The sequence below is a fragment of the Rattus norvegicus genome, chromosome 19 (assembly GCF_021556685.1).
Source record: "Rattus norvegicus strain SHRSP/BbbUtx chromosome 19, alternate assembly SHRSP_T2T, whole genome shotgun sequence".
NCBI lineage: Eukaryota > Metazoa > Chordata > Mammalia > Rodentia > Muridae > Rattus > Rattus norvegicus.
Window position 1 is genome coordinate 26,903,082 of NC_141552.1, and position 13,297 is coordinate 26,916,378.

General features: G+C 43.2%; 1 protein-coding gene across 3 annotated transcripts in view; it reads left to right on the plus strand.

Moving 5' to 3' along the window:
* LOC134483121 (uncharacterized) overlaps nt 1-11,079 on the plus strand; it is a 43,986-nt gene extending 32,907 nt beyond the window's left edge. For 2 of the 3 annotated variants that reach the window (XM_087596277.1, XM_087596278.1), the window contains 5 exons: nt 8,293-8,452; nt 8,921-9,064; nt 9,698-9,864; nt 10,583-10,688; nt 10,809-11,079. In XM_087596277.1, coding sequence (XP_087452403.1) covers nt 8,346-8,452; nt 8,921-9,064; nt 9,698-9,864; nt 10,583-10,647 — 483 coding nt within the window. In that variant the 5' untranslated portion in view covers nt 8,293-8,345 and the 3' untranslated portion in view covers nt 10,648-10,688; nt 10,809-11,079. Of the gene's footprint in view, nt 1-7,015; nt 7,269-8,292; nt 8,453-8,920; nt 9,065-9,697; nt 9,865-10,582; nt 10,689-10,808 lie in introns of those variants that run through there. The other variant, XM_087596276.1, reaches the window with a different exon arrangement.
* The last annotated feature ends 2,218 nt before the right edge of the window (nt 11,080-13,297 follow it).

Genomic DNA, 13,297 nt, shown 5'->3' on the forward strand with positions numbered 1-13,297 from the left:
GCGATGCCAGCATGTGGGCACCAAGCCTAGGTTCCACCCCAATGCTTCCTGGATATGTGCAGGCCTGGTTCCATCAAGAAGTAACAAAGGAACCCTTGGCAAAAAAACACTGGGTACCAAACAGTTCAGGAAAACACACCCCTCTGCTGCAACTCCTCTCAGGAGGGCTAATCTTTCCAGGAGGCCCCGGCTATAACCAAACCTTGTCTCCCAGTGCTTGCCCATTGGTGTCTTGGCCATATTCAGATTTGAGGACTTTGAACAGAATAGCTTCCAGCAGATTTGCATCAATGAATCCAACAAGCAGTTGCAGTCCTACTTCACCCAGCGCATCTTCAAGCTGAGGCAGGTGAGAGTGGACACCTATTCCCCAGCCCAGCCCGGCCATCACCCTGAATGTCAGTGATGTCCCTCAGTATCAGCAGGATGGGGCCTGGGCACCGTAGGTTCCCCAGGACCTAAAGCTATGTCCTTGAACTAAGTGCCATGCTCAGCCCTTCCAGCCTCTTTCAACCCTTCTGGATGCTCAACTGCTCCTGCAGCAAGGCATCAGTGTGCACATTCTGTTATGTCATTTGTGTGTGTCTACAGGTGGTCAGAGCCTGTCCCCTCTGTTCCTTTCTTTTGCTGTATTTGCCTTTCTGAGGAGGCAGGACTCACAGGTATGGGAGGCAGCCACATGCATATTCTGCAGCCATGTCTGACTCCTCTGAGGCTCAGTCCCACTTACACACCTACCCTCCAACCTCCCCACTCCATGTCACCCCTGGAGCTCTGTAGACCTTCCTGCTTTCTGTCTTTATATAACTGGTGACACTGCAGCCCTCAGTGGTGTCATACAGTGTTAGTTTGTCTTTGCACTGCCTGGAGGTCTGACTTAGGAGAATGGCTACCATTCTCATTCCTGTTCAAGGGTCAGAATCTGAATCCTATGTAAGGCTGAATAATATTCCAGCACATGGCTGTGCCATGTTGAATTTACACAGTCACCTATGGATCTTATATTTTGGCTTGTAAACACACACATATAAGACTCAAGTGACACCCAAGTGGAGAATTGCTGGAGTCCTCCATGGCTTTCTGAACCGTCTGAGAGACCATCCTGTCCACAGTGTATAGGGCACCATCTACTCATAGCTCACACAGCATGAGAAGATTAGGGAGGGTTAACCTGGCTTCTCTGTCTCCTACTTTCTGCCACACTAGCCCTAGCATCTTTCTGTATTGCAGTGAATGTTTAGAACCCAGGAGGATGGCAGCTTCCTTGCTCAAATATAGCAAGTTCCTCCTTGCCTGCTTTGAGACTGAGTCTCATGCAGCCCAGGCTGGCTTTGATCTCACCATTAGTTACGATGGCCATGAACTCCTGGTTCTCATGCCTCAGATGTCTCTGAGTGCTGGGTGACAGGTATGCACCACTCTTAAGTCCTGCCACTGGGACAAGAGTGAGCAGAGCCAGCTCTGAAGCACACACTTTGCTGGTGTCAGTGATGACTGACTTATGATCCTTTCTTCCATGCCCATGGCCCTTCTCCTTGGTGCATGCCATCCTTCCTCCCTGTGACTCATGGGGGACACCAAGCCCGAGGATGTCAGGAAGAAGTTTACTTACTTCACTGGGTTGGAGGCTGTTAGGTTCCTGCGTCAGTAGGTGAGATTCAAGCTAGAAGGTTTGTGGCATGAGAAACTGGAACAGAACTGGAATGGCAGGAACAATCGTCGCCTGGCTCTGAGAAGACCAGGTGGGCAGAAACTCATCGTTGGGCAGGTAGTGAGCTCAAGACCAGGCTGGGCATTGCTCAGCGTATGTGAACAGGTGTGCTTACATGGACATGTGTTTCCCCCACATGGTCACCACTTATCCAGGCACGGTGAATACTCCAAGGAGCTTTTTATGTTTTAACATTGTGTGTGTTTGTGTGTCCATACATACATATACACACATACATTCGTACATATACACGAATACACGTACATGAAAACACATGCCTATACATGACTATACACATTCATGCTCACACACAGATACATACACACCTACATGCATACACACATACACACACACATACACACACATACACACATACACACATACATGCATACACACATACACATATACATACACACATATACACACATACAATACATATACACACATACAAATACACCTATACACACATATAGACAGACATATACACACATATACATATACACGTATACACATACATGCATACACACATTCATATCCACACATACATACAGACATATACATATATACTCACATACATGTAAGCGCATGAGTGGAAGCCAGAGGACAGCTTGGCCCTTGGTTCTCTCCCTTTTACCACGTGGGTCCTGGGGATTGAGTCAAGCTCATCAGACTTGACAGCAAGCCCCTTTAACTGTAGAGCCCTCTTGTTGGCTGCCAGTCACCTTTTTCCACAAATTCTATCCATGGTGGAATGTTTACAGTTGTTATTCTCATGATTCCTTCAGCAATAGCGCAGACATCATTTACACTGCATTAGGAGTTATAATTCATGTAGATGTCAGGAGAGCTGGAGGCGTGGATCAAGAAGAGAGCCCACTTTCAATGTCATTATGTGGTATTGCCTTAGGCCCTTTTATACACTCCCCTGGCTTTGTCTGAGTATATGTTTGAGGTCTCTCTATGACTGTGCAAAGAAGTAAGAGCTAGGGCTGGGCCACAAAATAGGAAAGTACTTGTTCATCCAAAAACAAAAACAAAAAACAAACAAACAAACAAACAAAAAATAATTAATAATTAAATATTGGTGCTAGTACTGAACTACACAGCCAGAAGGTATTTTTCTAAGTAAATAACACAATATTGGGGATGACAATATGATCAAATATCCTACAACATAAGTTTGCAATATTACCTACATTCTATAAATCAAGTCTGACCACCGTTTTGGTTGTTTCCAATCATGTCTGAGTGCATCATCTCGGGAATCCCAAGGAAAATCAGAAATGGGTTCTTGAAGCTGTTGCACAGGGCCAGTATAGACCTAAATACCACAGAGGAAACCTTGATTCTTATCACAAGGGATCATTCACCATCCCTCCTGTCACATAACTTATGACAAGACGTCAACTTTCCTAAACTTAGCCTTTTTCCCAAGTGCTGCAGAAGGGAAGATCTGGTGTCAAGGGGTCTGGATTCAAACCACAGGACACTGAATTCATTTAAATAGTTGTAGTTCATTGAATGCACACACCAATACATTTCAACCAGAGCAACAGCTCACAACTGTGTACTGGACATTGCTAGGCCCCGCTCATTGCAAAATCCACATGGGCTCATGCACAAGTGTTGCAAATGCTCCAGTCTATGGGCCCTGACTGAGGCCATTTTACACATAATTGTTCCAATTTTCCTTGAATCTATTGGGTCCTATGTGAAGAATATACTTGGGGAACTTGTTAAGATTAACAAACCTCATAACATACAGAACATAACAGGGTATGTGACCAGCACCACACAGTTCAACGTCAGAGTTTTTTGTTCTTTGTTAGTGTTTTTCTTGGCATCCATGATGTGGAGAAGTATTACAGAACAATAGGAAAGAGCTGGCTGCTGTGTAACAAATTCACTGCTATTAAGGTAGGTATGGGGGCAAGACCTCAGCAGTAGCCCTTAAGATGGGAAGGAGGTTCCTCAGAAAATTGGACATTGAACTGCCTGAGGATCCAGCTATACCTCTCTTGGGCATATACCCAAAAGATGCCTCAACATATAAAAGAGACACATGCTCCACTATGTTCATCGCAGCCTTATTTATAATAGCCAGAAACTGGAAAGAACCCAGATGCCCTTCAACAGAGGAATGGATACAGAAAATGTGGTACATGTACACAATGGAATATTACTCAGCTATCAAAAACAACGAGTTTATGAAATTCGTAGGCAAATGGTTGGAACTGGAAAATATCATCCTGAGTGAGCTAACCCAATCACAGAAAGACATACGTGGTATGCACTCATTGATAAGTGACTATTAGCCCAAATGCTTGAATTACCCTAGATCCCTAGAACAAACGAAACTCAAGACGGATGATCAAAATGTGAATGCTTCACTCCTTCTTTAAATGAGGAAAAAAAATACCCTTGGCAGGGAAGGGAGAGGCAAAGATTAAAACAGAGACTGAAGGAACACCCATTCAGAGCCTGCCCCACATGTGGCCCATACACATAGAGCCACCAAATTAGACAAGATGGATGAAGCAAAGAAGTACAGACCGACAGGAGCCGGATGTAGATTGCTCCTGAGAGACACAGTCAGAATACAGCAAATACAGAGGCGAATGCCAGCAGCAAACCACTGAACTGAGAATAGGACCCCCGTTGAAGGAATCAGAGAAAGAACTGGAAGAGCTTGAAGGGGCTCGAGACCCCATATGTACAACAATGCCAAGCAACCAGAGCTTCCAGGGACTAAGCCACTACCTAAAGACTATACATGGACTGACCCTGGACTCTGACCCCATAGGTAGCAATGAATATCCTAGTAAGAGCACCAGTGGAAGGGGAAGCCCTGGGTCCTGCTAAAACTGAACCCCCAGTGAACTAGACTATGGGGGGAGGGCGGCAATGGGGGGAGGGTTGGGAGGGGAACACCCATAAGGAAGGGGAGGGGGGAGGGGGGTGTTTGCCCGGAAACCGGGAAAGGGAATAACACTTGAAATGTATATAAGAAGTACTCAAGTTAATAAAAAAAAAATAAAAAAATAAAAAAAAAATAAAAAAAAAAGATGGGAAGGAGATGATGTGTTTGATAACTGAAAGGAGCTGCCTCAGCTGTGTTTCTCTGCCTGCTCAGTGCCCATTCAACATCACTCTGTCCCTGAAGAGGAACTCAAGGTCTGCCCCCTGCTGCCTGTGAGCCAGGAAGAGGCACAGAAAGGCAAGGCCACAGCACTGGTTTCCAATTAATCAGTAATGCTGGATTTCCAATAATGTACTTGTATACACAAATACAGTGTGGTAAGTTGCAATAGATACTAATCATTTCTCATATAGGGCAGCAGTTGATTGACTACAACTAATTCTATTAAAAAAAAGAAACCTGGCTCTTGTAGAAATATACACAGAAATATCTAGGATGGTGGGGAATGAATTCTGCCATGGACTGAACTCGTGGAAGTGGGGTTGGGAGAAAGATGCATGGTTAAATAGCCCACCAGGTTCACATTGTGTCAACTTGATTTAATCTAAGGACAAAGAAGTGGAGTATCTCTGATGGCTTTCTTCTAGTCCCTTTAAAGCATCACTGGGGTTTGAACTCAGAACTTCACACTTCTTGATGGGGCAACTACACTCAAGGAAGCTTAAGACTGTCATAGGCACAGTATTATGCTATATATACAGAGTAGATAATACTAAGATGTTCAGATGGTGATGTCCATTTGTATGCACTCTTAATGTGGACCTAAAAAAAGAGAGATCAAGGTCCGTAGAATAGAAAGATCAGTTCCCGTTGTTTTCTACCATTCCAAACAGAATGACTGGTAGGGAGAGAATGGTAAATAATCGAGAATTCGTAGATGATGCTTTGAATGAAGTGTGGATTTCTGTGCTGGTTTAAAACAGGGTCTCAAGTATCACATGTTGCCCTCTACCTGGCTGGCCAGGATCACTTTGAGCTCAGATAAACCTCCTTTCACTTTGCAATAAATAGGCTTATAAGAGTGGCCTCCAAGGACTGTGCAGACAGCATTAGCCTTTCACAGTTGAGGTGTGTAGCCCACAACTATAGTTTTAGCCATGTTTTTCCATGTCTACCAGCTATTTCAGATTGTTGCTGTTATATGGCTGACAATCAAGGATGCAGAAAAATAACCTGATGCAGAGTAAGGACATGGTGATCACATGGTGATCTCATGGTGCCTCTTCCGTACGTTCTGGATGAGGTTTGTTAAAATTCCAATATTGCAGAAAGCTTTATATAGGGCCCATCACAATAAGGGTCACTATGCACTGTTCTATCTAAAATGGTCTAATCAGAACTGACTACCATATAACACTTCCTGCAATCCTCATATGAGAAGCTTGAGCTTTTGGTTTTGACTTTTTCTTTTCTCGTTCTTTCTTATTTTTTGCTATATAAGTTGAGACAAAGATAGTTAAGGCCATGAATTTGCCCCCAAAATTTGAACTATGTATGTGATCAATCAATGTTAGTGTGTGCATTCTATAAAGTATTCATTTTTTACTATGATAGATGCTTTTGGGTTTGGTGTGGTGGCCATTTCCCAGTGTACAGGTGCAGGGACCTTGCTCTATCCACTTAATGATGTTTATAGCCTCATTTTAGACGTTTCTGTGCACCCCCTATATCTCTTGACTATTTTATTTTTCTGATAGAAGCTCGTGGTATATCTTACTCAGTCCTGTGAGCAGTGCTACTTTGTCGACATTGGTGCAGAGAGGAGAACCCCACCACCAGCATGAGGTTCCCTTCACTGGTGGCTCCAATATTGCATTTTCCTCTGCCAACAGGTCTCCACACATTTCCTAGCACCTTAAAGACTTCAACTCTTTCTCCTAAGGAATTTTCTGGCAATTGTCGATTGCTAAGCACATGACTTCATGAGTGTTCCCCTAATACACACCCATGTTGTAACCTACCATGCAGACTATTTCTTGATGTGATATAAAGCACCCGTACAGAATGAGACAGGAGAACTTTTGACTGCATATTCAAGCTGGTATGAAATCTCAGGAAGTTTTAATGGCTGACATTGGTGAATGAGGACAATTTGAGTCAGGATGAGACATTTTTTGGGAAGATTTGAAAGGAAACATTCATTTAGATGCATAGGAATTACTAAGGTTTTTATAATCAAGCCTTGAGGAAAATTTGGCTTTGGAAGCAGGAGGTGCTCAGTGGCTCTGCCCCAGGAAAGTCTCCTGGAAAGGGCACCTCTGCTTATGCTCAGTACAGGGAGAACATTAGCAGGGAGGCAAAGTCTGCTCCCCATGACATCAGCTGTCCCTTCTTGGACATTCTATTGTCTCCTAGAGAGTTCTGGCATCCTCTGTGATGTCACCAGTGTTGTAGTGACAACCAGTGCCCTAGTTTCTCTCAGTCTGAGTCTGGCGGTTATAAGCTAAGACATGTTTTCCCGTCTTCGCAAGCGTTTTGGGAGGGGGAATGTCGATTGTGGAGAGACTAGAGTGAAGGAGTCTGGCCTTTCGTCTCAAAGTAATGATGGACAAAGACAGCACTTCTGGGGAATGTGGAGTAAGTTCTGGGCAGTGTATTTTGAGCTTCCTGCCAGGGTGGCTGCAGGTTTAAGCTGACCTTTCTAGCAATGGGCCACAGCAACTGGAGCATTTGAAAAGGAATTGAATTTCCACGAATATCACAATTCCTGAAAGTCAGGATTTCAGAACTTTAGTTTCCCCATCCCCACTGGGAGGATATGGTAAGGCTATTATACTGTGAACTTCTGGTCCTTACTTTTCAGTTCATTTGTTCTGTTACATTGATATAATAACACCATCAGTGGTCATGGAGGGTCCACCTTTTCTGAGTTTAGACAGGGCAGCAATGTATTTTACTTTCATTGCTTCTTTAAATACAGTGGGTATCTGACAGTAGTAACAGGGAGAGATTGTGCTCCAGGCAATAACCTTATGTTCTTAGACCTCTGATTTCTTCTAACTGGCAGGGTCATCGTTTGCTTTATACATTAGAGGTTGTATGTTACAAACTTTTTTCTACAATACCAAAACTATTTGGAACGTGTAGACCAAGATTCAGCCTGCAACCTATTCGCACTTCTGGGGCATTTGGTATTTCACATAGGGACACTGATAAGTCTATTGAACATATCCTCCCTTGGAAATGCATTTTAAATCCAAAGTTGTTGCCTTAGAGTATCAGGGTAGGACATCTGAGTGTCTCCAATCACTCAAGTTTAGTGGATGGTGAATTTATCATCTGAGTTCTGAAGCCACAGGGGTGAGGGTCCTGAAACCAAGCTGTACCCTGTTCAGCTGACAATAATCCTGGAGAAGCCATCTCCATGGTACATGTAAGCACGTGATGTCCGGAATAGGGAACACCTGGCTGCTTACATCTCTTGGTCTCTATAGAGTAGTGGGAGAACTGAGATCCACTGAGGAGGCCTCTTAAGCATAGACCAATCACCTAGCAGTGACACTGGGTTCCTGGCTTGTTCTCTTGTTTAGGCCTCACTGAGGTCTATGAACACTCTATGCATTCTCCCCATGCAGGTTCACTTGTGTTCTTCTACCTACAGACGCTGGGAGAGAAACATCATCCCCTGGCACTGACCTAAGCAAGAATCAGGCCATGAAGGAAAAGGAGAGGCTGATTAAAGAGCTGCAGCTCATTACCGAGGAGAGAAATGACCTGAGAGATCGCCTGAGGTTTCTGACAGAGAGATCCATGAAGAACAGGTATGAATCGCTCCAAATGCTCTTGTTTCATTCCTGGGTCTGCAAGGTCACCTTTTTCTTATCCTGTTAAGGTTTTGGGTTCTAGAAAGCTGTGCCTCCCTAACCACCCTGTGCTAAACCTCACCTCCCATATAGTGGAGATTCAGAACCTGACCCTTCCTGAGGAGTGAGATTGAAAATGGACTCATCTGCTTCCATTTATTTAAAAGCAGAACTTGTGGTCTGAATGAAGAATTCAGGGATAAATTCAGGGAGAGTGAGTTCCCAGTGTGCATTTGCAAAGCCCTTGACAGCTGGTGGCTTTGCAAGATTGTAATTGCAGTGAGTTTATGGTGAGTCTCTGTACTTGCTAGGCAGGGGACTGAGTGCTGGAAGATCCAGGCAGCAGCCTGGGGTAATATAGGACCCACCCCGAGTTCATATATTCCTAAATGCCGATGTTCATTGTATTCTATCATTTGGGGCCAGGCCAAACTTCAGGCCAAATCCATATTATGAAGACCTGGAGAGAATGGAGGAGGCGGTCATGTCAATTCTGCACAACTTAGAGATGGAGAACACTGAGGTCCATGAGAACAACCATAAGCTGAAGAAGGAGATTACCTTCTCTAGGTAAGTCCTGGTCAGATAGGCTATCACTTGTGGAATGGCCATTTCTGACTTTCTTTGTTCTGGATTGGACGGTCTTCAGCTCTGGTTCTATCTCTTGTGCTATTTACCCATCAGTCTTCCAGGGTCATTAGGACTCAGTTTTCAGTTCCATAAAAGACTGTTCCTCATCCCAGGATTGTCTAGGCATCTTCAGAAGGCTCTAGAGAGAACAGTACTGATTGAAGTCAGCAGAAGGTTATTAGGCTGCCCTGGAACTATGGTGTCACACCAGGTTTTACAAAACTCAGTGGGTGGACCACATGGTTAGCATGACCTTCTCTTGGTTCTACTGACCTCCTTTGAAGGTGTTGGCCCACTACTAATTGATGTTGGCCCCATGCATTGGGCTTTCATGGATAGTTGTAGATCCATGTTCTTTCTCAGAGGTGTGGACACTAAATGGTGTCAGGCCAAGCAAACAATTTATTCTTCCCCGAATTAACTCTTTATGGTTTGTGCAGCAGCCTTATATGTATCAAGATGCATTTTATTAAGTCTTCATGGGTATCTGGGACCTGGTAGAGTTAGTGGGACTTGGGAGTAGGAATGGGAGAAAGGGCCAGCATGATCTTACTATGCAGACTGTATTTCCAGAAACCTGCTCAGCCAGCTCCTGATGGAGAACACATGTAGGAAGAAGTTGGTCCCACTGAAGCAGGAGAACAAGGAGGGACATCTTGAGTGTGCACTGAACCAGAAATATTTGGTTGACTTCAACAAGAAAGATAAAGACCATCAACGGCCAGAACCAGCATTATCAGGTAGGGACGAGCAGATGTGTTAGCTTAACAATATCTGATAAAATTTGCCAATTTGATACATCTTTGCTTCTCTTACCACCTTTCTAATTTACACTCACAACCAGCCAACCACCTCATGTAATGGAATTGTTCATTGCTCTGCCTATGCACAAGTATTCTAGGAAGTTAACCACTTTTCAGAAACTGAATTATTGTGCAAGCATATTTTGCTGCTCTTTTTGAAGCTGCAGTCTAGTATGGTGACAGATGAATAACATATCTCATTATTGCATATCCATGTGATAGATTGGATCCTATGTAGAGTTTTGAACAATTTCTTGGTTCTTGAACAATTGACACTCTGTGGTCATGTGACCTCTTGTGTAGGAAGCACCTTTGGGATAAGAACCAAGTGCAAGTGTCAAATTAGTACTTGTCATTGGCTTTATCCTTGGTGACAAATGGACATCTCCTTTCTTCCTGCAACCCGATGAGGTCTCTTCCCATTGCCCTGTTCTTGGTTTGCACTGGTATAAGTCTGGGTCCCAGATTGGCAGCCCACATTACTGTGAGGCTTGCTGGAGATTTTGCCCTGCCTGCAGAGTTAGCAACAATGATATCAGTTAAAAGGTCCATGTCGACTGTCCAATAGAACTGAGGTGGTAGAAGGCAGCATTCTGACAGCTGGCTTGCATTTCCCCACCAAATCAGTGTCTGAAAAACTGCCTTCCTCTCCCAGGTCTCAGAAAGTGCAAGAGAGCTGGAATTGGACACACCCCAGTAAGAGAGCTTCCTGAAGAATAAGTTGCTTTCTCAGGAGTCCCTGATGACCAACATCCTGAATGGTAACATTTTTTGGATGAGTATTCATCCTCTGCGTTAATTTGTCATTTCTTAGAGACCCTAAATTTATATAACACTGAGCCAGCCTGACTGATTGAGGTCTTACTCACTTTCTTCTTCAGAAAACAGCACTTGAGAGACAACTTGGGGGACCGCCTTTCATTATGTGTGCTAGAGGAGAAACAGCAATACGTCTGTGCTTCTAAATGTTCGTTAAGAATATGCTTTTAGAAATATTTTTGTTATGATTTTAATTGAAGTTTTCTTTTTGTTGTTTCATATTTATATGTTCTTGTTACTATTTTTACTTTAAAATATTTTTAAATATTTTTATTCATTTTAATCCTGTTTTGTTGTAAAAATGTATTTGTTATGAATAAAAATTGAATTCTATCTCTTGACTCTTAAGACCATCTTTCTTACTCAAGGGTTCTGTCCCTTCCTGTGGACCTAGAACTGACAGCTACAGATGGATCTCTGCATGTTCCATGGAGCCTGGGCTAATAAGTGAATTCAAAGTCACCAAGGTGTACCCAGTGTGACAGTGTCTTTTGTGTGGATAATGTGGCTGTTTCTCAGACACACACTTTATGATGTAATCACTGACATGCTTTACCCAAATGTTAGGGTCCTTGTGGTTCTTCTGAGAGAGCAGCAGATGCTCTACCCTGTGAGTCATCACCACAGCTCCTGCAGGTGGCTTTTGTTATTCCACAGGAGGTGCTGTATTAGGTGGACAAGATCACCTATGATTAAATAGAGAGATCTCAGGAGATGTGTATTCACAGGGAACTTACTGAGCCGTACATGCTCAATGTGTTAGCTTGCCAGGCATCCCTACAGAGCTCTGGTGTTCCCACTCCTCATTGTGGGTCAGGATCATCCTCCAGCACCACTTAGTTTTCATATTAGAGCAGATCTTTCACCTGTTATCAATGATGACCATATATATTATGCACATCTGATAAAATACAGAATAGAAACTAGATCCTGTAAGCCAGCTTGGCATAATGTGTTCTATTAATAGCAAGAAATGTATCTTAATCTAAGCAGTTTAGGGAAAACCTCAAGAGCATACATAGTGAATGCTTCCTATAGCTGTGAACACAGGTTTCTTTTGGAGAGCAGGCCTGTGCAGGCCCAGAACCTAGGTTGGGCAGTTCAAGCTACCCTTTTTCCATGGCCAAACTGGGATCATATTGAGAATGTATTTTTTCCAGGTGACTGATTTCCAATTTATGGAATTGAACTAACTTACTGAGAGTGGAGGTGACTCACAGAGTTAAAGTACAGAAGGAGGAATCCAGAATGTCCACAAAAACTTGCTGTCACCCCAGGGCTTTAAAAGCTCAGCAGCTAGAGAAGCAATGTAGTATTTGGTTATTCTCATGCTTAGGTCTAGTCATTCATTATAAGCTGAACATGACACAAAAAGAATCATCTGTGTCAATATAGAAGCTAGTTGTAACTAGATTCACCCCACACTATCACATCACTACCGTATTTGAGGTTCTCAGTTACTATCTAAGAACCTGGAAGAGGCTGGGTCTTGCTACACATACTCATAATTTATGTCTTCATGACACTGTGTGCTTTGTTCTGTTAATGCTACCATTGGCATACAATACCTTGGATACTTTGTGCTGACATCTGTGACCTGAGACAATAGTTCATGTCATGCCTAACCTGAATAAACTGTCCTTAGAGTACAATGTGGTATTAGGGGCCTTCTTTTCCTATGAGATAGCAAAACATTTCCAGTCTTCAGTCAAGTCTGTCAGCCATTGTCCAGTGCCTGTCTTGAGATGTCCACATTTTCAGCTGAGAGTCTTCATCCAGGCTGCTCTGTAACTTTGTAGAAGATTAAATAGGTCCCAGCCCTAGGATTTAATTCATTGTGACTGTACTTGCCGAACATTCTCAAAGCCCTCTGATCTACCCTAGCCCTCTGTGCTTTAGAGAAAAAAAAATAAAGAACGACATTGCACTTGAAATTTCTCCCCCAACAAAAGGAGAGCCTGCATAGGTCCTTTAAGTAACTCTAAGCCCCAGGTTCCCCACAGCTCCCTCCATTGATTCAATTATTTATCTGTTTTCATTATTGCTCACTTTATTTTTGGTGTGCAAAGAATATGCACCATGTCAGTAAAGTGTGTGTGTGTGTGTGTGTGTGTGTGTGTGTGTGTGTGTGTGTGTTTGTATGGGGAAGGGTCCATAGTAGAAACTGTTGAGGTGCATGCAGACTCATGTTACTACTGCCCCATGGCACCTTGCAGGGAGCACTGAAATGGTGGGCTACTTTAATAAATCCTAAACCGGGCTGTGCATGGTTTGCAGTGAGATTGTGATGTCATCCCCACTGGAGAGAGCAGCAAAAGCTTCATTTATTACATGCTACTTTTACCAAGGTGAGGCAAAGCCTCATCTTATAGAGTGTCTTGTAGGATTTGGCAGCAGGAAATTAATTCAAGGCTCAAATCAAATCAATCAATTACAAACAAAGAGAAAAATACAAAGAGTCAAGGGAACCACGAGCTGTGTGTTGGTTTTTTGTTTGTTTGTTTGCTTGCTTCCTTTTTTTTTTTTTTTTTTTTTTTTTTTTTGTTGAGAA